General features: G+C 43.6%; 1 protein-coding gene across 2 annotated transcripts in view; it reads left to right on the forward strand.

Annotated features, from left to right (window-relative positions):
• The window catches only part of LOC141147244 (contactin-associated protein-like 5), a 514,695-nt gene that overhangs the window by 205,938 nt on the left and 283,622 nt on the right, over positions 1 to 25,135 (forward strand). For both annotated transcript variants that reach the window (XM_073634437.1, XM_073634436.1), the window contains exon 4: positions 11,762 to 11,909. In XM_073634437.1, coding sequence (XP_073490538.1) covers positions 11,762 to 11,909 — 148 coding nt within the window. The remainder of the gene's footprint in view (positions 1 to 11,761; positions 11,910 to 25,135) is intronic.

Consider the following 25,135-nt stretch of genomic DNA (forward strand, 5'->3'; position numbering starts at 1 on the left):
AGAGTGTTCTGTCCCACTTAGATGCATTTTTGTCTTCTGTTGTATTAAACTGCATCGATCTCAGTATTTGCGGACGATACTAAGCTAAGCAGGGCAATAACTTCTCCGCAGGATGTGAAAACTTTGCAAAAAGATCTGAACAAATTAATGGGATGGGCAACTACATGGCAAATGAGGTTTAATTAAAAAAGAATGTAAAATAATGCATTTGGGTGGCAAAAATATGAATGCAATCTATACACTGGAGGGAGAACCTCTGGGGGGATCTAGGATGGAAAAGGACCTGGGGGTTCTAGTAGATGATAGGCTCAGCAATGGCATGCAATGCCAAGCTGCTGCTAACAAAGCAAACAGGCATTGGCATTAAAAAGGGGGATCAACTCCAGAGATAAAACGATAATTCTCCCGCTCTACAAGACTCTGGTTCGGCTGCACCTGGAGTATGCTGTCCAGTTCTGGCCACCAGTCCTCAGGAAGGATGTACTGGAAATGGAGCGAGTACAAAGAAGGGCAACAAAGCTAATAAAGGGTCTGGAGGATATTAGTTATGAGGAAAGGTTGCGAGCACTGAACTTATTCTTTCTGGAGAAGAGACGCTTGAGAGGGGATATGATTTCAATATACAAATACCGTACTGGTGACCCCACAATAGGGATAAAACTTTTTTTGCGGATGGGAGTTTAACAAGACACGTGGCCACTCATTAAAATTAGAAGAAAAGAGGTTTAACCTTAAACTACGTAGAGTGTTCTTTACTGTAAGAGCAGCAAGGATGTGGAATTCCCTTCCACAGGTGGTGGTCTCAGTGGGGAGCATCGATAGTTTCAAAAAACTATTAGATAAGCACCTGAATGACTGCAACATACAGGGATATACAATGTAATACTGACACATAATCACACACATAGGTTGGACTTGATGGACTTGTGTCTTTTTTCAGCCTCACCTACTATGTAAATATGTAAATTACTATTGTTCTGATGTACAGTGGCATATAGTAGTGGTTTAGGGCCACTACAACTTCTTTATTTATGTGATTTCCTATTTCCTTCTGTCCTCCCCTCCTGCTTAGTGCTACCTAGTTCAGTCCTAGCTAGACCCTCACAGTTTTTTTTCCATGTTCCTTCAGTTAGTGTCAGTTCTTTGGCTTAGCCAAGTCTTTGTCTTACCTTAAAGCTTGAAAAAAATCCTCTGTACTGCACTTTTCAGAAGTAAAATTGTTTTGGATTCAACTTCTGTGTCTTATGGAAGCCTTATCCTGCTTTTGAGTGGTGCCAAGTCAGCAGGTGACTATACTGTCTGGACAGACTGGAACCTTGGAGGTATGTCAATGCATAAAGCAGCATTTATAACAGAACAAAATGCACAGACTGTTGTCATATCCTACCCATCAAGACGCTTTCAGTCTAATGCCCTGACAACACACGGGTGAGGACTGAACTGAATGGTTCAATTAAAAATTGATTTTGCAGCATAATTACCAATCTCGCTATCAATAAAATTTCTGCCGTTCACTCATGGAGCTAGAAATTGCTAGAAAAATAAACATACCACTGAGGAGGACACTGAGTGGAGGCCAGTATAGGGGTTAGCAGAGAAGGGGCCACTGAGAGTAGACCAATGGAGAGATTGTCAAAGAGGGGTGGTGGACTCTGAACAGTTGAGGATGCAGCTTGGGGTTGAGGTGAAGGGAAACCAGGGATTGAGCACGGGGATTGGCAGGGAGGGGTGGAGGACACTGCATGGAGGCCATTGGAGGGATTAGCAGAGAGGGGTGGAGGACGCTGAGATGAGGCCAGTGGAAGAATTGGCACAGAGGGGTGGAGGACAAGGAGTGTATGACAATGGAGGGATTGGCAGAGAGAAGTGGTGGATACTGAATGGAGGCCATTGGAGAGATTACCAGAGAGGGGTGGTAGACACTGAATGGAGACCAGTGGAGGGATTGACAGAGAGGGTGGAGGGCACTGAATGGAGACCGTGGAGGGATTGACAGAGAGGGTGGAGGACACTGAGATGAGGCCAGGGGAAGAATTGGCAGAGAGGGGGGGGGGACAAGGAGTGTATGCCAGTGGAGGGATTGGCAGAGAGAAGTGGTGGACACTGAGTGGAGGCTGTGATGGAAGTCACTTTGGGCGTTGGGCCCATGGAACCAAGAATCAGTTAGAGAGGTTGGGAAACCTTTGTTTTAGCTCCCCATGCACCTCTTATGTCTAAGTCACCCTGTGTCTATTAGAGGCACGGAGTGACTGAGAAAATGATGGAACATTGTAAGAGTTTTGTAGACTGTTGCCATGCCATCTACAATCTCTAATTAATCAAAGCATTGCTTAGATATGGATTTTCCGGTCTTCAATGTAGGAGCCGGTCCTTCTGCTACTGGGGGCTCCCTCTATTGTGTGAAGGTGTTCTGTGTTTATACTTATGATAATGCGTATTGTGTCTCCTGAGCTAGAAGACGGCAAGTCTGACCTGAAAGGTCAGACCTCTGATTCATCTAGGCTGGTTAAATGACTAGTTAGTTAGCTCATGTTAATTTATGTTTCTGGTTACAGTTTGTATTGTTAAGATAATATGATCAGGAGGGGAACCTCCTTCTCAAGTGTATAAAAAGCCTGTATTCTTGTTCAAATAAACAGTTCAAGCTTTGCAGCCAAACGAGTCCTGCCTAGTTCTTGGTTGTAATATGAGGCTATAATATCTAATATCTATATTCAGACTGGAGGAAGTGGTATATGACAAAAGCACTCAAATGAAGTGTGGGACTTTCCGTTACAGAGGTCATTAAAGGGATTACCAGAGAGGGGTGGTGGGCACTAAGTGGAGACCAGTGGAGAGATTGGCAGAGAGGGTGGTGGGCACTGAATGGAGACCAGTGGAGGGATTGGCAGAGAGGATTGGAGGACACTGAATGGAGACCAGTGGAGGGATTGGCATAGAGGGTGGAGGACACTGAATAACATAGTAAGATAGTAACACAGTAACATAGTTGGTAAGGTTGAATAAAGACAACAGTCCATCCAGTTCAACCTGTGTAGGTGTGTGTGTGTAGAAAAATCACTTCCCATACCCCCTTAAATTGTTTTCCATAAGATGCATGTCCAAGAGTCTTTTAAAACTATCCATACTTCCTGCCAACACCACCGATTGTGAAAGAGAGTGGAGACCATTGTAAAGATTGGCAGAGAGGGTGGAAGACACTGAATGAAAGCCAGTGGAGGGATTAGAAGAGAGGAGTAGTGGACACTGAATGGCGGCCATTGGAGGAATTGCTGGAGAGAGTGGTGAACACAAACAGTTGATGATGTAGCTTGGGGTTGAGGTGAAGGGAAGCCAGGGATTGAGCGCAGAGATTGGCAGAGAAGGGTAGAGGACACTGAGCGGAGGCCAGTGGAGGGATTGGCAGAGAGGGGTGGAGGACACTGAACAATGGGTGATGTAGCTCAGGGCAGAAGTGAAGGGAAGCCAGGGATTGAGAGCTGGGATTGTCAGAGGGGGGTGGAGGACACTGAGTGGGGGCCATTGGAGGATTGGCAGAGGGGGATGGGGGGCACTGATCGGAGGCCAATTCAAGAGACTGGCAGAGAGGGGCGGTGGATACTGAACAGTTGTTGATGAAGCAGTGGAGGGTTAAACAGAGAAGAGCAGAGAATACACTATTTTTATGTATGGGACAGTTGGATACTTGCATTTTAGAATATGGCAACACATGCGTTAAAAAGCGCTCTCATGCGGTCAGCTCCCAACTTAGAGTCTCCCATTGTCAGCACCATAGCAATGATAATTTGTTGTATTTTCTTCAGTCTCTGTTCATTTTAAATGAAAACTAAAATATGCAAACATCTGTTACCTGTAAGGAGCCAAGGTGAATAAATGTCTTGAAAACAACATCTATTGCAGCAAAAAAAAAAAATAAACAAACAAGAGTAACAAAAAAAAAAAAGTAAAGAAAATGTAGCCGTTCTTAATACATTGTGGCAGCACTTTTATTAAAACAAGGGAGCTATTAGATTGCTAATCTTATATTGTGTCTCAGGATTCTAATACACCCTAAACTGCAATCACAGTAAATGTCATTAATATCCATTACGCAGCGTGGTGCTGCCGCAGCTCACAGAACAGGTCTTTTTGAACTCGGCTGCCCTAATTACATTTCAGATTTGCACAAAAAAAAGCGTTAATTTTTTTCTTGTGTCTCATTTGAAATGTCATGTATCTTATTACGTCCGGGTGTCACATCTGGGAATGAAAACATGACAGTCATTGACCTTGAGGTAATATGATGGAAATGACAGATTTCAGTGCCCTGCCTGCGCCACCTGTTAAAGATGCACTCCAGTGAAAAAGGGAAATTTTGCATTTAAGCTGACTCCGGGGACACGGTCTGCCTGCTGAGCACCTCTAATATTTATCCTTCAATTCATCTTCAGCATGTGGCTGCCCTGCTTTCTAATTCCCTGTGGTTGCTGCTATTATTGTCTTCTGCATGGCCGGGCTTTGAGCCTGTAGGTTTTTAAAGGGACAGTCCTCCCAAAAGTGAAATTTTAGTTTGGTGGAGCTTGTTCCTGGCTTCTTACTGGATGTGTGCTGCATATTCCAACATTGTGATTGTCTTTACGAAATTCTTGACTTTATTTCTTCGCACCAGAGAGTTTTGAGCGTTCCTGCTCTCCTTTGTGTGCTCCTCTTATGTTCTCCATACTATAAAATTGTTACAGTACCATCAGGATCAGTGTGTATGCTCTTGCCTGATGCCTGCCTTAACCAATTCCTGGACACTGACTTTTCTCTTACCTGCTGCTTGCCCTGACCTCTCATGGACATTGACTATTCTCTTGCCTGATGCCTGCCTTGACCTCTTTCTAGACATTGAATATTATCTTGCCAATTTCCTGTCTTGTCCACTTTCTGGACATTCACTATTCTCTTGCCTACTTCCTTGACCTCTTTCTGGGCATTGACTATTCTCTTGCCCGCTGCCTGCCTTAACCTCTTTCTGGACATTGACTATTCTCCTGTGTGTTCCTCTTATGTTCTCGATATTATAAAATTGTTACAGTACCTCCAGAATCTGTGTATTCTCTTGCCTGCTGCCTGCCTTGACTTCTTCCTGGACATTGACTATTATCTTACATGCTGCCTGCCTTTACCTCTTTCTGGCCACTGACTATTCTCCTGCCTTCTGCCTGCCTTGACCTCTTTCTGGACCTTGAATATTCTCTTGCCTACTTCCTGTCTTGACCTCTTTCTGGACATTGACTATTCTCCTGCCTACTGCCTGCCTTGACCTTTCTGGACATTGAACATTCTCTTGACTGCTGCCTGTCTTGACCTCTTTCTGGACATTGACTATTCTCCTGCCTGCTGCCTGCCTTGACCTCTTTTTGGACATTAACTATTCTCCTACCTGCTGCCTGCCTTGACCTCTTTCTGGAAATTTGCTGTTCTCTTGCCTGCTACCTGCTGTCTGCCTTGACATCTTGCTGGACTTTGACTTTTCTCCTGCCTATTGCCTGCCCTGACTTCTGCCTGGACATCAACTATTCTCCTGTCTGCTGCCTGCCTTGACTGCTTTTTGGACATTGACTATGCTCCTGCCTGCTGCCTGCCTTGACCACTTTGTGGACTATTCTCTTGCCCACTGCCTGCCTTGACCTCTGCCTGGACATTGGCTATTCTCTTGGCTACTACCTACTTGGCTATTCTCTTGCCTGACCGCTTTTTGGACATTGGCTATTCTCCTGCCTACTGCCTTCCTTGAATTTTCTGGCCATTGAATATTCTCTTGCCTGCTGTCTTCCTTGACCTATTTCTGGACATTAATTATACTGCCTGCTGCCTGCCTTGACCACTTTGTGGACATTGACTATTCTCTTGCCTACTGCCTGCCTTGACCTCTGCCTGGACATTGGCTATTCTCTTGCCTACCACCTACCGCAAGTAGACTGTGCACTTTGCAAAGGGCGATTGCACTGTTAAGGGACATTGTCTCCAGAGCCTAGTAAATGAAGTCAAGCTTCACTTTGCAAAAAATACCCAATCACATACAAGGAAAAAAAAAAATTTGCTTGCACATGATTGGATGATGGAAGTCAGCAGAGCTTCAACTCATTCACTAAACTCTAGAGCAACTGCCCCTGCAGAGGGCACAGTTTATCTATCTTTAGTAAATCAACCCCAATACTGTTTAAGTTGCTTTAGTTCCATCCGTGCCCCCCTCCATGACTTTTCCATCAAAATCAACAATGCAACTATCAGTCCCTCCCCTCACGCCAGGGTACTCGATGTAATCCTAGACTCTGACTTGTCATTTCAGCTCCAAGTCCAGTCGTTGTCAAAAGTTTGTAGAATTCACCTCCGTAACATCTCTAAAATTCGGCCATTTTTAACAAATGAGACCCCCAAGCTCCTCATTCACTCCTTCGTTTTTTTGCCTGCCTTGACTATTGCAACTCCCTTCTCATTGACCTGCCTCTCCATAGGCTCCTCCCCTCTTCAGTCTATCATGAATGCTGCTGCCAGACTTATCCACCTTACCAACCGCTCAGTGTCTGCCAACCCTCTCCTCCAATCCCTACACTGGCTCCCAATCACCCAGCGAATTCAATTCAAAATACTAACCACAACATACAAAGCCATTCACAGCTCTGCCCCAAGCTACATCACCAATCTTGTCTCCAAATATCACCCAAATCGTCCTCTCCGCTCTTCTCAAGACCTCCTACTCTCAAGCTCTCTCATCTCCTCCTCCCAAGACCTCCTGCTCTCAAGCTCTCTCATCTCCTCCTCCCATGTTCATCTCCAGGATTTCTCCAGAGCCTCTCCCATCCTCTGGAACTCGTTACCTAAACCGGTCCGGCTTACCCCTACTCTTGCTACCTTCAGGTGATACCTGAAAACGTATCTTTTCAGGAAAGCCTATCACATCTCCAACTAATCTTCTACCACTTCCACCAGCTCATTCCCCACAGTTACAACCTTGTGTACCACCTACCCCACCCTATTAGATTGTAAGCTCTTCTGAGCAGGGCCCTCTTAATCCTCTTGTATTTTATTGTATTATAACTGTATTGTCTCCCTTTTATATTGTAAAGCGCTGCGTAAACTGTTGGCGCTATATAAATCCTGTATTATGATAATAATAATTATGTAAATCGCAGATCATATTTTCAGCATGGCCTGTCATCCATAAAAGTTCCTGAAAGGAAGGAATATTTCTAGCAATGTACCAGAGGACTTGCTCTGTCCCGTCCCATTGTTAAGCAAGGGAAAAATCGGAAGATCCAAAACATAATCTGCATCATATATTAAAGTGCGTTTTGTCTATAATCACATGAAACCGGCCTCAGATCCCTCCTGCCCTTCAAGTTTATTTTGCACTTGAGAAGCCTAATTGGCCTTTTCATAAATTATCTCCTCCATACATCTCCCCATTGCAATGCAGAAAGTCAATGATACGTCTACAGATAGCAAAACAAATAAAGATGTCTAGACGGGTTTAATCTACAACTCCGACCCTTCTCGGCTTTTTATGTGTTGGAAAGGAAGAAATGAAATATTGTTTTCTTTTTTTTTTTTTTTTTTTCATCTGCGGGTTCTAAAATGTTAAATTGAAAGTTTTTTTTAATGTCTAATGATATCTGCTTGCTATATTACGCATGGACTAATGCGGCCTGAACTAATTTAGTTTAAAACAAATGTTAATGTATTAAATAAAAGAGAGGAGGATGAGTTGTGATTTTCTGGCATAAAAGAGACTATTATAGAAAAAAAAAAAAAAAAGCCTTTGTGAAGCCTCCGTTATATATTCAGCGATAATAATGTGATGGAGAATGCCGCCATCAAAATCTGAGTTTAATATACTGAGAAAAGTTCAAAACAAATTTGTTTTATTTTCCAACAAATAAATATTTTGACAGATAATGGCGTATATATCTCGAGCTATTCTTTTGTGAAGGCATTATCACCTCCGTAATATAAACTGCTGCGCTCTTTTTCAGGAGATTCATGAATTGTCATAAAAAATCTGTCAAAGAATGGAAGTTTATTGTGGTTGTAGAGACAAGATATTAAAACAGGGATAGGCAACCTCAGCCATGGGTGCAGGGGTGGTGGGCATGTGATGGAGGCGTCCAGAAGATCGTCATGTGGTGTGTACAGAGGCTGGCCTGACAGAGGACTGGAGCTTCCTCTGGTGGGCCCCCGTTACCTACAAATACATTGCTGCTCCTGCCATAGGCTTCAATGGAAACTCACTGCCACTCTGCAGCCCACCAAAATTCCATTAAGTTTTCGTGCCTGAGGTCACGGACGTTCAGGTGATGGCCTTCTTCCCAGTACTAGCGTAGGTAGGTCCATGGGCAGACATCCTTACATGAAGAAGCACATCTGCCTACCCTCTTCCTTCTCCTGCAAGAAAAAAAAAAAAACACCAGCTGTTACAGGTTAAATGCAAAAAACTATCAACTCTGATGATGATCTGAGGTGTGAAGGTGCAGGAATTAGGGCTGATCCAAGGTCTGAAAGTGCAGGAATTGGGGCTGCTCTGAGGTGTGAACGTGCAGGAATTGAGGGTGATTTGAGGTCTGGAGGTGCAGGAATTGGAGCTGATTTGTTATCTGAAGATACAGCAATTGGGGTGATCTTAGGTGTGCAGGTACAGGAATTGGGGTGATCTGCGGTGTGAAACTGCAGGAATTGGGGTGATCTGGGATGTGATGGTTGAGGAATTTGTGTGATCTGACAAGTGAATGTACAGAAATTGGGGGTGATCTGAGTTGTGAAGGTGCAACAATTGGAGCTTATTTCAGTTCTGAGGGTGCAGGAATTGGGGTGTTCTGCAGTGTGATGGTTGAGGAATTGGTGTGAAGGTCCAGAAATTGGGGCTGATATGAGGTCTGAATGTGCAGGAATTGGGGTGATCTGAGTTGTATAGGTGCAGAAATTGGGTGATCTGAGGGGTGAAGGTGCGGAAATTGGGGCCGACCTGAGCTGTGATGATTCAGGAAGCAGGTTGATCTGAGTTCTGAAGGTGCAGGAATTGGGGTGATCTGAGGTATGAAGCTGCAGGAATTTGGGTGACATGAAGTGGGAAGGTGCAGGAATTGGGGTGATCTGATATGTGAAGGTGCAGCAATATAGGGTGATCTGAGGTGTGAAGGTGCAGCAATATAAGGTGATCTCTGGTATGAAGGCGCAGGAATTGGGGTGATCTCTGGTGTGAAGGTTTAGAAATATTGGGTGATCTGTGGTGTGAAGGTTCAGGAATTGGGGTGACCTGTGGTATGAAGGTATAGGAACTGGGGTGATCTAAAGTGAGTAGGTGCAGGAATTGGGGTGATTTGTAGTGTAAAGGTGCAGGAATTGGGGTCATTTGAGGAGTGAGGGTTACAGAAATTGGCGTGATCTGAGGTGTGAAGGTGCATGAATTGGGGTGATCTGAAGTGAGCAGGTGCGGGAATTGGGGTGATTTGTAGTGTGATGGTGCAGGAATTGGGGTCATTTGAGGAGTGAGGGTTGCAGAAATTGGCGTGATCTGAGGTGTGAAGGTGCATGAATTGGGGTGATCTGAAGTGAGCAGGTGCAGGAATTGGGGTGATTTGTAGTGTGAAGATGCAGGAATTGGGGTGATGTGAGGTGTGAGGGTGCAGGAATTGGGGTGATCTGTGGTGTGAAGGTTGCAGAAATTGGTGTGATCTGAGGTGTGAAGTAGCATGAATTGGGGTGATCTGAAGTGAGTAGGTGCAGGAATTGGGGTGATCTGAGTTGTGAAGGTGCAACAATTGGAGCTTATCTCAGATCTGAGGGTGCAGGAATTGGGGTTATCTGCCGTGTGAAGGTTGAGGAACTGGTGTGAAATTCCAGAAATTGGGGCTGATACAAGGTGTGAACGTGCAGGAATTGGGGTGATCTGAGTTGTATAGGTGCAGAAATTGGGTTATCTGAGGGGTAATGGTGCGGAAATTGGGGCTGACCTGAGGTGTGATGATCCAGGAATCAGGTTGTTCTGATTTGTGATTTATGAAGGTGCAGGAATTGGGGTGGCATGAAGTGGGAAGGTGTAGGAATTGGGGTGATCTGTGGTATGAAGGTTTAGAAATATTGGGTGACCTGTGGTGTGAAGGTTCAGGAATTGGGGTGATCTGTGGTATGAAGGTATAGGAATTGGGGCGATCTGAAGTGAGTAGGTGCAGGAATTGGGGTGATTTGTAGTGTGAAGGTGCAGGAATTGGGGTGATCTGTGGTGTGAAGGTTTAGAAATATTGGGTGATCTGTGGTGTGAAGGTTCAGGATCTGGGGTGATCTGTGGTATGAAGGTATAGGAATTGGGGTGATCTGAAGTGAGTAGGTGCAGGAATTGGGGTGATTTGTAGTGTGAAGGTGCAGGAATTGGGATGATCTGAGGTGTGAGGATATAGGAATTGGGGTGATCTGAAGTGTGAAGGTGCAGGAATTGGGGTGATCTGAGGTGTGAAGGTTTAGAAATATTGGGTGATCTGTGGTATGAAGGTATAGGAATTGGGGTGATCTGAAGTGAGTAGGTGCAGGAATTGGGGTGATTTGTAGTGTGAAGGTGCAGGAATTGGGATGATCTGAGGTGTGAGAGTGCAGGAATTGGGGTTATCCGAGGTGTGAAGGTGCAGGAATTGGGGTGATCTGAGGTGTGAAGGTGCAGGAATTGGGGTGATCTTAAGTGGGTGGGTGAAGGAATTTTGGGGTGACCTGAGGTGTGAGGATGCAGGAAATAGGGTGATCTGAAGTGGGTAGGTGCAGGAATTGGGGTGATCCGAGGTGTGATGGTGCAGGATTTGGGGTGATCTGAAGTGAGTAGGTGCAGGAATTGGGGTGACCTGAGGTTTTTAGGGTACAGGAATTTCATGGGTCCTAAATCGGGGTCTTCAGTCTACTAAAACAAAGCAAATAAAAGTAAAAAGATTGGGCTGTACATAAACTTCCACGCCTTGTTTGTTGTCCGTTAAATTCTGATATCTGGGAGAATTATTGGACTCTTGCTCTTGCTGCTTTTGGGTACATTGGGCCATACAAGCGGGGGGGGGGGGGGGGGCTCCGATTACAACTCAATGCAATGACGCAATGTCATGCAAAATGTTTATTGTCAGTTTTCTTAGTTCAGAAAACAGTTTGCGGCTTTTATGTTGTCTATTTTTGGACCTATTTAATGAAGCATTGCCTTGGTAAAGTGCGATCATCTAGGTAGGAGAAATGATCTCTTGTTGGATCTTTTCTAATGTAAACCAAAAAGGTGATTAGCTGCCATGGGCTGCTGCACCGGACTGAATAAAAAACAATGACAAGGTGCAAATTGCTGTAACCTCTAAACAGCATTCCAATCTGATGGTGTTATCTGTAACAAGCGATCACAGCTCAGGTCTCAGCTGTACCCAAATTTCATTTGGGTTCAGGATTACATGACCCAAAGAGTCACATAAGTGTTACTCAGCTGCATCATAAAATAAATCAGGTCTTCTGCTCTGCCTGTGCTCTGAGGCAGGGCTTTGTAAATCTCAGGGCTGGATGGAAAGAATTTCAAATCCCTTAGCAGGTGACAGAGCTCCTATGTATGTATTTTTTGCTGTGTATGTTGCTGATTTTCTGGAGTTAAGCTTTTAATCCAGCAATCCCCATAAGTTCCAGAGGATTTCAAGTAACAGATTTCATGGTTGCCTTTGTAAATGTCAATACTTGCAGTAAGTGAGCCGGTTTACTTATCATTTATCTTTTTGTCACATTCTGTCTATAGGTCTTTCCTGGAAACGTAAACGCGGATGGTGTGGTGAACCACAAGTTTCAGCACTCCATAAAAGCCAGATTCCTCAGATTTGTCCCTTTGGATTGGAATCCCAGCGGGAGGATCGGGATGAGAGTGGAAGTCTATGGGTGTTCATATAGTAAGTAGGTTCACATTCTTACATTATTTTGTCATTGTATTGGCTGAAAAGTGTGACGGAATCCCTTCCCACACTCCGCTTGGGTGCTTCCGTCAGTATATCGCTTCCTAAGCTCTGGAACACGAGATCGGTGAATCTGGTTATAGTTACCCCAAGAACTAGGCAACACCAGTTTTGGAGTAAACCAGAATAAGAACTGTTTTATTTGAACAAGAATACAGGCTTTTATACACTTGAGAAGGAGGTCACTCACCACATTAACAATGACCCAAATATTTACCCAAAACATCACGTAATGGTTTTAGCTAACGAGGTGGAGCTGACTCATGGCTAATCCCATCACAGAGGATCCTTAATTAGCCACTTGCGTGACTTGGGTCGGTGCCCACCCAGACTATTACCAATCAGAGATTTCATTCCAGGTCAGACTTGCCGTCACTGAGCTCCTGAGGACAATACACATCATGGCCGGGGGCCCCAGACAGGTGGATTGTTGACGACATCAACATAAGCTATGAGTCCCAAGCTGGCAGAGTGTCAGAAACCATGAAATCGGACCGAGACAGAAGTGCAGTTCAATCACATTTGTTTAATAATAAAAGTAAAAAGAACAAACATAGTCAAAACATAGTCAAAGTTCAGTAAGCGGAAGGGATAGTCAGCCAAGCCAGAAGTCAGGGATCAATGTAGTAGAACAGCAAGCAGGATCTGGAGCCAGAAGGGATGTCAGCAAAGCAAGTCTAGAACAGGATCGCAGGAGATTTTCTGTGATGTTGACCAAGGAGAAGACAGAGCTCCTCTGGACTGGACGGCTTAAGTAGGCAGGACTGACGAGCAGGATATCATCAACAGCTGAGTAACTGTGGAGAGATAGGAGCTGGCAATTAGCCGACAGCTGAGCGGCCAGCGCAGAGAAGGAAGGGCTGAGCCCCGCCCTGACACAGAGACCATCATGGCCTTTTTAATAATGTCCTTTTGCATTACATAACAGAACATCTGACTAAATGCTTGTAGCTCCATCCAATGCCAGGGCCCATAGTCGGTAGGCAAGAGGCTAGCATTCAGTCCCCTCCAAAAGCCTCTGTCCCGGGTGAGTCTATCACAAAAAAGCATTTCCAATGTATCCAATCAGACTGACTCTTTCATTGTGTTTTGCTTTTGAGTATCAATCAATCAATCAATCAATCACAATGAACAGATTACAAAGAGTTAGGAAGGTGTCCTTGGCACTTTACTTATTTTTGTGCATTGTTTAATATTTCATGACATAAATAAAGAAAATAATAATGAAACATCTAAATCTCAGCAAGGAAGCATCAGATTTTCCTCAAAATTCAGTTTTGACCTGGTACCAATTACCTTGGTTGGTGGACCCACATGGGAAACCACCAGGGAAGAAGGTCCATTGAAAGTGTAGCATCTTTGTGGATGGATGAGGAACGCAGACACAAGGCACTGCTCGCATCACTGCGTAGCAGGAACAAGCATTCCTGCTACGCGAAATTGTTGAGCGGTTTGCGCGCAATTCTGTGTGTCGCATTGAGGCCAGCCCCTGCACTTGAATGAGCTGCCCTACATGTCTTTGACGTCTGAAAAGGAGCTCCTGTTCCTTTTGAAAGTAATTTTGTGATTTTGAAAGGTGCGGTTTGCCGCGAGTGATCCTGTTGTCTACAGCCGCAACAGAATCGCATCACATTGCGGTGCCATAAAGGGATAATGGCACCCAAACACGTGTTGCAGACTATGCAGCGATCGCCACGCGATTTGGAACCAGGGGCAGAATGGTGGCTATACTGGGTGGACAAGATGGGTGAACTAGAGATACTGTTGTACGAGGAGGATTTGGATTTTGTGGGAATTTCAGAGACCTCATTCAACAGCTCTCATGATTGGCTGGCAAACATTCATGGGTATACCCTATACCGCAAGGATAGAGAGGGTAAAAAAGGGGGAGAGGTACGCCTATATATCAAGAATAATGTACAAGTGAATGTGAGAGATGACATCACTAAGGGAGCTAGGGAGGAGGTGGAATCCTTATGTGGGGAAAAGCTCCAAAGGGATGAAGCTAAGGGGAAAAAAATACTGGGAGTATGCTATAGGCCCCCTAACCTGAGGGAGGAGGGGAGACAGATCCCCTATCACAATTTGGATTAGCAGCAAGGATGAAAGGTGTTATCATAATGGGGGATTTTAATTATTCAGACATAGACTGGGTGGAGGGAACCGCGCATTCATTTAAGGCTCACAAGTTCCTTAATGTCTTGCAGGACAATTTTATGGGTCAGATGGTAGATGCACCAACTAGAAATAAAGCATTACTGGATCTACTGATTACCAACAATACAGACCTGATCACGGATGTGGAAATACGGGGCAATTTGGGTAACAGCGATCACAGGTCAATTAGTTTTAGTATAAATCATACAAATAGGAAACTTAAAGGGAATACAAAGACACTGAATTTCAAAAGAGCCAACTTCCCTAAACTAAAAACCTTGCTAGAAGGCATAAATTGGGATAAAATATTAGGAACAAAGAACACGGAGGAGATATGGGTTTACTTTAAGAGCATATTAAATAAGGGCATTAGCCAATGCATCCCATAGGGTAATAAATTTAAAAGAGCGAACAAAAGTCCTGGATTGCTTAACTCCAATGTAAAAATGCAAATAAAAGCAAAGGAGAAGGCCTTCAAAAAATACAAGGTAGAGGGATCATCATCAGCATTCAGACTTTATAAAGAATGCAACAAGAAATGTAAGGGTGCAATTAGGATGGCTAAGATAGAACATGAAAGACACAAAGCGGAGGAGAGCAAAAAGTAAGTAAACAGTAAAAAAGGAGGTCAGATCATATTGGTCCGATAAAGAATGAAGAAGGACATCTGGTTACAAAGGATGGGGAGATGGCGAAGGTATTGAATTTATTCTTCTCCTCAGTCTTCACGAGTGAATCGGGGAGCTTCAGTAACCAGAACTGTAGTGTTTATCCTCATGACACATCACAGGAAGCACCTCCATGGTTAACAGAGGACAGAATTAAAATTAGACTTGGGAAACTTAACATTAATAAATCACCGGGACCAGATGGCTTGGACCCAAGGGTATTTAGGGAACTCAGTCAAGTGATTGCCAGAACATTGTTCCTAATTTTTACTGACAGTTTACTGACTGGAATGGTACCAGCTGATTGGAGAAAAGTCAATGTCGCACCAATATTTAAAAAGGTCCCAAAATACATCCCTGGGAATTACACACCAGTTAGCCTAACATCAATAGTATGTAAACTCTTGGAGGGGATGATAAGGGACTATATACATGATTTTAGTAATGAGAACGGTATCATTAGCAGTAATCAGCATGGATTCATGAAGAATCGTTCTTGCCAAACCAATCTACTAACCTTCTATGAAGAGGTGAGTTGCCAGCTAGATAAAGGAAGGCCCATAGACGTGGCCCATACAGCCTACCTGACAGCCCCAACTGAAATTGACTGAGGACATCGATTCATCAGTCCCCTTCACTGCAGCCTCAGCTGCACAGGTGAATGAATAGGAAGCGCTCTGCGGCTTCCTAATAATTCACAAATGGAAGAATAGTAAACACAGTTTACCATGCTTCAGTGATAAATGGACACAGGAGTGATCAGTACTGATTGCTCACTGTGTTCATTCAGGAAAGGAAGAAAGAAAGAAATACCGTATTTATCGGCGTATAACACGCGCCGGCGTATAACACGCACCCCAAGTTTAGAAGAGAATTTTAAGGAAAAAAACTTTTAGGAGGGAAGTTTAAGGAAAAGAAACTTACATTAAAATGCCCATCAATGCAGCCTAATCAGTGTTCATCTGCAGCCTTGTTAGTGTCATTGCAGCCTTTTCAGTGTCAGTGCAGCCTTGTCAGTGCAGCTTTGCCCCAGTGCAGTCTTGTCAGTGCAGCCTTGCCCCAGTGCAGTCTTGTCAGTGCAGCCTTGCCCCAGTGCAGTCTTGTCAGTGCAGCTTTGCCCCAGTGCAGCCTTGTCCCCAGTGCAGCCTTGTCCCCAGTGTCCATGCCTACCGCCTGCCGCCGGCGACGACATACACATGCATGTAGTTTTAAATATGGCGCCGCGGAGTTCGGAGGGACTCGGAGCCGGCGGAACTGAACGAACGCCGCCGAGATACACATAGTCGAGTGTATTCGGCTCTTTCCGGCGCCGCTCACAGTCCCGCCCAGTCCCACCCTATGATGGACATAACACAGGTCCAATGGCGGGACTGGGCGTGACTGTGAGCGGCTCCGGAAAGACCCGAATACACTCGACTATGTGTATCTCGGCTCTGTGATTTCGGCGGTGCTCGTTCAGCTCCGCCAAGTCCCTCCGAACTCCGCAGCGCCATATTTAAAACTACTCGCTATGTGAATGTCGGCGGCGATCGCCGCTGATAGCTCACAATTAGCGGGGATTGGCGTATAACATGCACCCACGACTTTCCCCTAATTTTAAGGGGAAAAAAGTGCGTGTTATACACCGATAAATACGGTATGTCATTTACTGGCTCCTTCCCCCACTCTCCATCCTGAAACATCCCTCTGTGTGCCTGCAGCAGCTTCCGGCGGGAGGGGAGAGGAAGGAAGCTGGCAGTGCTGTGGAGGAAAGGGCCAGACAGGAGGTGGAAGGAGCACATGTGCTAGGACCCCTGCAGTGCAGCCGTAGGGAGAAAGGAGGAGGAGAAGCTGGCAGTGCTGCGGGGGAAAGGGGCACACAGGAGTTCAGATAGCAGATGGAAGGGGTGCATGTGCTAGGACCCCTGCAATGCAGCTGGAGGGAGAAAGGAGGCGAAGAAGCTGGCAGTGCTGTGGGGGAAAGGGGCACACGGGAGTTCAGACAGAAGATGGAAGGGGCGCCTGTGCTAGGACCCCTGAAGTACAGCTGTAGGGAGAAAGGAGGAGGAGAAGCTGGCAGTGCTGCAGAGGGAGGCAAAAGAGGCTCAGTGTCTGCAATAAGACCGTCCTGCTCAGCAGGTGCCTGGTCCCCCCTTTTTGAACTGATGGGGTCCGGGCCCAGTACGGGAGGGCTGGCTGTACTGCCTTATCAGTGGCCCTGGGTAAAACTGCCACATGGAAACAAAATAAGACACGTTGTTGGGATAATGTGGGGCACTCCCTTTCTCAGGGCTCCGAGCTTTATTGAATACCATAATTGTTGGGGTTATAATGGATTTCTTAGGGAACTGAGAGCTCCTCGGTTCGGGTGCTCAGCATCTTGGCTGCTTTTCTAACATTTTCAGCCTGGGTTTTTTTTTTTTTATAACTCTAGGATGACTTATTTCCCGGTGCTGCAAGTGACACTGATAGGATACCATTAGCATTAATTACTTTTATTTTGCCTTTTGTCTTGTATCATGTAGACATGTAATCAGGGCTTGCTGAAGCATAAATATTTATACGTATCTTTTAAGATGACTTGCGTTCAATATGCAGATGTTTCCGATCTCGATGGAATCAGTAGAATTATTGGTGCCGGCTCAGTGATGTACAACGAGGTGCCACCTGATGAAATATGAATGAGATGCCGTTCTCTTTCACTTAATGCGTCGGTGTCATTGCTGATGGTACGATCGATGGGATATGGAGCAGGTGGAAGAGTTTCCTTCTGCATAGAGAATTTATGTACAGATCCCCCCCCCCCCATCGTTACATATTCCTTTTCCCCTAGCACATCCCAGTAAAGATCCCTCCCCTCACCAGTACAGCAACCCCAGTACAGATCACCCCCCCCCTCACACTCTTCCCCCTAGTAAAAATCTTCCCTCCATCCAACATGAATGTCCAAGAGTCTGAAGCCTAAAAGGCAGCACGAGCGTGGCAACAGTTCTTCAGTAGTGCTAAGACTGTCAGCACTAGCTGTGGTGCCATGGATACTTAAGGGGAGGTTGGACCCCCCCTACCCCCCTCCTTATCTACGCCCATGTTATATACAGTACATACAGTCAACGCTGTATCCTGGCCTAGGCCAACAGGGCCCAGGCCTAGGGCAGCACTTTGCAGGAAGGCAGCACGGAAAGAGCTTGCGCTGCGCTGTTAGTGTAGCGCCAGTCTTACGGGGCGGACTGGGCTGAGAGGCAAATTAGTCTAGCATCCCCCATAAAGCGGCCGCACTGCTTCCAGTATGCGGGCGGCCGGCATTCTGCAACTTTGGCTGGGGGGGGTGCCGCTTTTAATTTTGATTGTCCTCTCATCCTGGACCACAAACCCTCCTCCCTGTGCTCTATGTTTTCTGCTGCGCCATTGGCATGGTTATATCTTCTTAGTCCTCTCCATAAAACACTTTTTTTTTTCATTTTGGATAGAGTAAGGGAGGGTTATAGCCCCTGTCAGTTTATTTTTTACCATCCCTGTCCCATTGCAGAGATTTCCCTTCACTTCCTGCCCCATAGCCAAACAGGAAGTGAGAGGAAACCTATGCAAATTAAGGGAATCCATTGCCCCCCCCCCCAGGCCCTCAGAACTAGTGTCCCCACTCGAAAATTTCAGAGCGGGTCTTAAACAGCAAGGGGTGTGGCACTGACAGGAAGGGGTGGGCCATATATAAATTAGGGGGTGCACACGTTTAGTCAGGCTTAGGGCAGCACAAAACTTAAATACACTACTGCATACAGTATATACATACACACATACCATGCAATGTGGTGCATTGTGTTAAGACACAAAAGATATAGGTCCACTTTTCCTTCCATTGTCTTCATTTAAAAAAGTGCTACCCTAACCACTTAAGAGCTGGGGCTATTTTTCAAACTGGTTGTTTACAAGTTAAAATCAGTTTTTTTTTGCTAGAAAATGACTGATGAACCCCCAAACATTATATATATATATTTTTTTAGACACCCTAGAGAATAAAATGGCGGTTGTTGCAATACTTTATGTCACACCGTATTCGCGCAGTGGTCTTACAAACGCAATTTTTTTTGGAAAAAATTCACTTTTTTTGAATTAAAAAATAAGAAAACAGTAAAGTTTGCCCAATTATTTTTTTTTATGTGATGAAAGATAATGTTATGCCGAGTAAAACTGATACCCAACATGTCACGCTTCAAAATTGCGCCCGCTCGTGGAATGGCGACAAACTTTGACCCTTAAAAATCTCCATAGACGACTTTTAAAAATTTCTACAGGTTACCAGTTACAGAGGAGGTCAAGTGCTAGAATTATCGCTCTCACTCTAACGATCGTGGCGATACCTCACATATGTGGTTTGAACACCGTTTACATGTGCGGATGCGACTTACGTATGCGTTTGCTTCTGCGTGCGAGCACGGCAGGACGGGACACTTAAAATTATTATTTTTTTTAATTTATTTTACTTTTTTTTTTTTTTTTTACACTGTCCCTTTAAAAAAAAAATTTGATCACTTTTATTCCTTTTACAAGGAATGTAAACCCTTGTAATAGAAAAAAAGCATGACAGGACCTCTTTAATGTGAGATCTGGGGGTTAAAAAGACCTCAGATCTCCCATTTACACTAAAATGCAATAAAAAAAAAAAAAAAAATAAAAAAAAAGCACATATTAACACATGCAATAAAGCACAATAATACGTGTATATACAGCCGTGGCCACAAAAGTTTTGAGAATGATACAAATATTTTCACAAAGTCTGCTGCTTCAGTGTTTTTAGATCTTTTTGTCAGACGTTATTATGGGATACTGAAGTATAATTACAAGCACTTCATAAGTGTCAAATAAACGTTTGCCAGCACAACGTGGATCTTGAATTGCAGTCCAAAACTTTAATTGCAGAAGGATCACATCACAACAGGATAAGTGCAACGTTTCGGAGCCACGCAGGACCTCTTCGTCAGGCATGTGATTTTTATTTAAAATTTATTGATCACAAGTACAACTCCAATCTCCATTCTTTCAAATACTTGCATTCAAGCATCAACAGAATAGCTGCATTCATGATGTCTCCACCCAAAAGAAACCACCGCCTGCTTAACGCGTTTCATCACAAATGGTTTGATTACAACCTTATCAGTTGCCTTAAAAAAAAAAATCTAAAATTCTACAATGAAGAAGAAGCTTTTCTAGGAACCTCTTTTCCAGTTCGGCAACCTTCAAAGATACACTGAATTGAACAATCTTTGAATGGGGGGGAGTGAATCTTGTCATTTATCCAACTCTCCCCCATTCACAGATCATGTTACATTCAATGTAAACAATGCAGGGGCTTTTCTCAGTGGATGAGATGGGAGGTGCTGACGGGTCTCCATTGAACCGCCTTGAATGCAGTTTATGGAGTGGGGAAAGCTAAGCTAAAAATAAAATCCAAAGCAGTTGACATCAAGACAGATGAGTGTTCTTTAAAGATACAAAGGGTCATAATAACACCACAGTGTGCATCCAGAAATAAAGTGCCCGACCACCGTAGCTGTAGATTAGGCTTACCGGACGGCAAGCTTCAAAGGGCAGGCCTTTAAGCTTGCTGATGACCACAATAGGAGCCGTATTCAGATGGTGAAGATCGCTCTCCAGGATTCACGTCCGGCATCCACATAATTAGCACATTGCCCAGAAAAGAAAAGAACTGGCCATAGTGTAATTAATTCCAAACGTTTTAATAAAAATTAAGTATTGCACTTACAGATAGGAGGCGATAATATCGCATGTAAAAAGCCAGCCGGCATACATAAAAACGGAGCCCGTCCTCCTACTCCGCTCGCGTGGTGACGTCACTAACGTGCCTTTCTGCAGACGCGTTTCGTCATCAGTAGACGTTGTCAATGGGGAACTTGGGGATTTTCTTGAATGCAGTTTAGCCTGGAGAAATCTGATGCTGTTACCCCCCCCCCCCCCACCGCTTCAAAATTCAGCACCAAGAAGAGGACCGAGCACCAAACAGAGAAGATTTCTACACAAAGCAGCCTGTAGGTGGTGGGACACACTTCATTACAGGTAACTGATGCGACCATTGAAGAAAATATATGGATAAGACCCATAATCTCCATTCTTCCAAAGACTGCAATCATGATGTCTCCAGCCAAAAGAGACCACCACCTCTTAACACGTTTTACCACAAATGGCTTCATCACAAGGACAACCCTATCAGTTGGTTAAAAAAAAAGTCCAAATTTTCTCAGCAAAAGGGGTGTTATACTACCTTTCTGAGAACCTCATTTCCAGTTCAGCAGCCCTTGTCAGACACAATGAATGTAACACAATCTCTGAATGGTGGAGGGAATCCTGTCATTCCTCCAAGTCTCCTGCTTTCCCAGATCATATTACATTCAGTGTAAACAATGCAGGGACTTTTTTCAATGGATGAGATGGGAGGACCGTGTTGAATGCAATTTAGCCTGGAGAAGCCTGAGGCTGGTAACCCCCCCACCGCTCCAAAGTTCAGCACCAAGAAGAGAACTGGGCACCAAGCAGAATAGATTTCAATGCAAAACAAACTGCAGGACGTGGGACATAATTAACTACAGGTAAACGATGTGACCGTTGAAGAAAATATATGAATAAGACCTGCATTCTGATCTCCACTCTTCTAAATACTTTTATTCAAGCATCAACAGAATAGCTGCAATCATGATGTCTCCACACAAAAGAAACCACCACCTACTTAACGCGTTTCATCACAAATGGCTTGATCACAAGGACAAACCTATTAGTCGCTTGAAAAAAAATCAAAATTTCCTCCATAAAAGGGGTGTTATACTCACCTTTCCTGGGAATCTCTTCTTCTTCAGCCATGCTGAATGTAACAATCCCTAAATTGGTGGAGGGAATCCTGTCATTCATCCAACTCTCCCCCATTCGCAGATTATGTTACATTCAGCATAAGCAATGCAGGGGCTTTTTTCAGTGGATGAGATGGGAGGATGGGGCAGGTCTCTGTTGGACCGTCTTGAACGCACTTTACCCTGCAGAAGCTTGAAGTTATTTACTCCCACTATGCCAAAGTTCAGCACCAAGAAGAGGACCGAGCACCCTGTAGAGAAGATTTCTACACAAAGCAGCCTGCAGGACGTGGGACATACTTTCTTACAGGCAGGTGATGTGGCAGGTATAAGGAAAAAAATAATTTTTGAATAAACTTCATCTTTAAAGTGATTGTAGGTAGAAGAGTTTAGCTTAACTATTTAAGGACCAAGCCCTTTTTTCAGACTCTGCATTTACAAGTTAAAATTACTTAGAACTAATTAGAGTAATTAATTATTTAGAACCCCCAAACATTATATATTTTTTTTCAGACAACCTAGAGAATAAAATTGCGGTTGTTGCAATACCATGCTTGCGCATCGGTCTTACAAGCACATTTTTTTTTTTAAAAATACACTTTTTTCAATAATAAAAAAAAAAGACAAAAGTAAACTTAGCCCAATTGTTTCTTTTAAATTGTGAAAGATGATGTTACGCCGAGTAAACTGATACCCATGACTCGGTTAAATTGATGATAGGCAACTCCTATCCTCATATTGATTAGTGGTTCCAAATTAATAATAACTACTGCAGTAGGGAACAGACACAAAAGATACGCTCCGCATCTTTCCAAATTACTGTTCTGCTTTATTATGACGCAATTGAAGGTTTTTATGCACATGATTATGTAGGTATCACATTAATATTACAATTGTACGTTTATGGTAACAAGGGGCGTTACATAGGCAGGCTTATTCTAATCAGGACTCGAAAGAATGTAAACATTTACTGAAAACATTATTAGTGCTGTGTGCACAGTGAGGGCAATGTGCAATACATACAAAATACAATACAATTATATACAGAACGTACAAATTTCCATTACAGTCTCCCCTCTTTTGATCAATATTTTGATCACTAACCATACCTGCTATCACCTTTAACCTGGAACCTCCAAACGCTTAGGTGGAGGTAGTCCTGGCCAAAGAGGCAAAAAAAACTCCATTGTGGAGAAAATAATAGCTGAGCAACTTTTTTCATTACCAAATGACTTTTCATTGTGAGAAACAAATGATTGATAAGACATATTTACAGAGTACTGGCTGTACACTCCTGTGGCCAGAATGGCCTTCTAGCTGAATTGTTGGCATGCTGACTTATCAGCATATGTAAACACAGACAATTCTATATAAAATGGAAGACGTACAAAAGACAAATATGACTTCAACATGGCTGAACTACTTTTCAAATATATATATATATCCCTTACAATTAAAGTAATTGAATCAAAAAGTACCCTAGACTGTGATCACAAGAGGGAAAGAAATCAAACACAGAGATTTCTTTAATTTAGTCATTTTTGCAGTGTCTGGTGTGGATCCAGGTGACTTTTCCTTCAAGATTTACACAACTTGTACATGAAATAGATGCTGTATTGAGTCTCCAAACATTTCCTTATATATAAATGTCTCTTAACAATCCACAAGTCACCTGGCTTTAGTTTTAGATCCTTCCAAACTTTTAGGATCTGGAATTAGGGAGAAAACACATAAATGAGTTTGTCAAAAAACCTTAAAAGATCAGCAACTTTCTCTGTGAGATCCGAATGGAGGACTTCAGCTGCTGAGACAAAATATAAGCGAGTAACACACTCCCAAACCAAATCCCATAGGGAGAGAGTCCAACATCCCCCTTAGGGGCTTCATAAAATATAAGAAAACATTCAGGCAAAAGTTTTCTAGTTTCTTACTCTACTTTGTCCGCTACATTGTAGACAGTAGGGGGTGTAAAAATAAAACCTCAAAACTTCTAGTAAGGACTCTCCTATAAAAAATGATTTCCTCTGTTACTCTCTGTACTTTCTGCACTCTATATTTACAAACTACTTCTGATAACACTTTTTACTGTGGCCTTTGCAGTAGGATTTGCCACTGGACATCCAAAAAACATGTCCATACAGACAAAATGCATACTTGTAAGATCCTGACTTGGGCATCTGGATATATCTTTTTTGTGATCTCTGGAAGGGATGTTCAGCTTTTGGTAACACCTTTGGTAACAGGTAAAACAAGAAGTGGTATGTTATAAAAACAACTGTGGAGAACCCTGGCTCTATCCCATGCTCATTTACTAAGGCAGCCATAACTTCTTGTGACTGATGACACGGTCCATGTGTCAAGCAGGAGGGAAAAGAGTGTCTGGCAGACATAAATGATCACCTTTTCCAAAGTCCTGTTTCATAAGAAGTTGCCCCCTGTGGACCACTTGTTCTTCTCGTTCTGGGGTCCTTAAAGTTGAATTATTAATCCCAGCTATACTGGGCCAGAACTAGGGTGGAATCTGTGAGTTGCACAGACCCATCAAGTGTTCGGGGCTGTAAATGCAGCATCCTTAGTCACCTGGTCTGCTTCCATGTGTGAAAGTTAATATGGCTACCTCAGCAAGAACCTGGAAAGCTGAAAACAGCCGATCAAATTAACTTGGCATGCTTGATTGGTTTACCTGCCGAAGTAAAAACAAACTTCTGGCCCTTTAAATGGAACCAAAAGCTCTCTATATCTCAACTATCTATATAAATATACACTCTTTTTATAGCTCACAGGCTTTGCTAAAACATGGAGCTCTGCTTCTTGAGCTGGGCAAAAAGGATCCAATGACTTTGAATACAGAGTATCCTTCTGGGTGATAAACTGCATACTCAAATCTACAAAAAATGTAATATCTGGGTCTTCAGGGAGTGTGTCCCGCACTGGACTCACAGCAGCTGATTCCTACACCATCAATTTAACACATGTGTCTTCCTTTGTCTCCAGCCTCCTCCAATAGAGGCAATAAGGTGGCTGGATTCAAATGTATGCATTTTTCATTGTTAGATTTGTACATAAACAAATTCATATTTTAAACCTTTCATTAGACAAACATTTAGTTATCTGTATATTTGCTGCACAGAATGTCGGACCATTGACCAAAACAATATCTAACTTTGTCTAATAGCACCTTTGCATAAAAGCTACAGCTCTGATATATCGGGGTGAACCCTTCATTACCGGGTCCAGCTTCCATAAATATATTACAATGGCTTGTTTTCTATCATGCTGTTTGTGTAAGAACTCCAGTTTCATGTTTCAAAAGACAACTTCTTCCTGCCAATATTATAATAAATGATAACAATACCCTGCGGTCATGCAGAGATGCCCATAAATCCAAAATATTCTTCTGCTTATACCACGGCACTTACAAGAAAAAGGGGCACATCATTTCACAATCCACACATTCTGCTTTGGATTTCAAAAATAAAAATAAATAAAACAAAAGGGCCAAGAA

Source organism: Aquarana catesbeiana, linkage group LG06 (genome assembly GCF_042186555.1).
Source record: "Aquarana catesbeiana isolate 2022-GZ linkage group LG06, ASM4218655v1, whole genome shotgun sequence".
Classification (NCBI taxonomy): domain Eukaryota; kingdom Metazoa; phylum Chordata; class Amphibia; order Anura; family Ranidae; genus Aquarana; species Aquarana catesbeiana.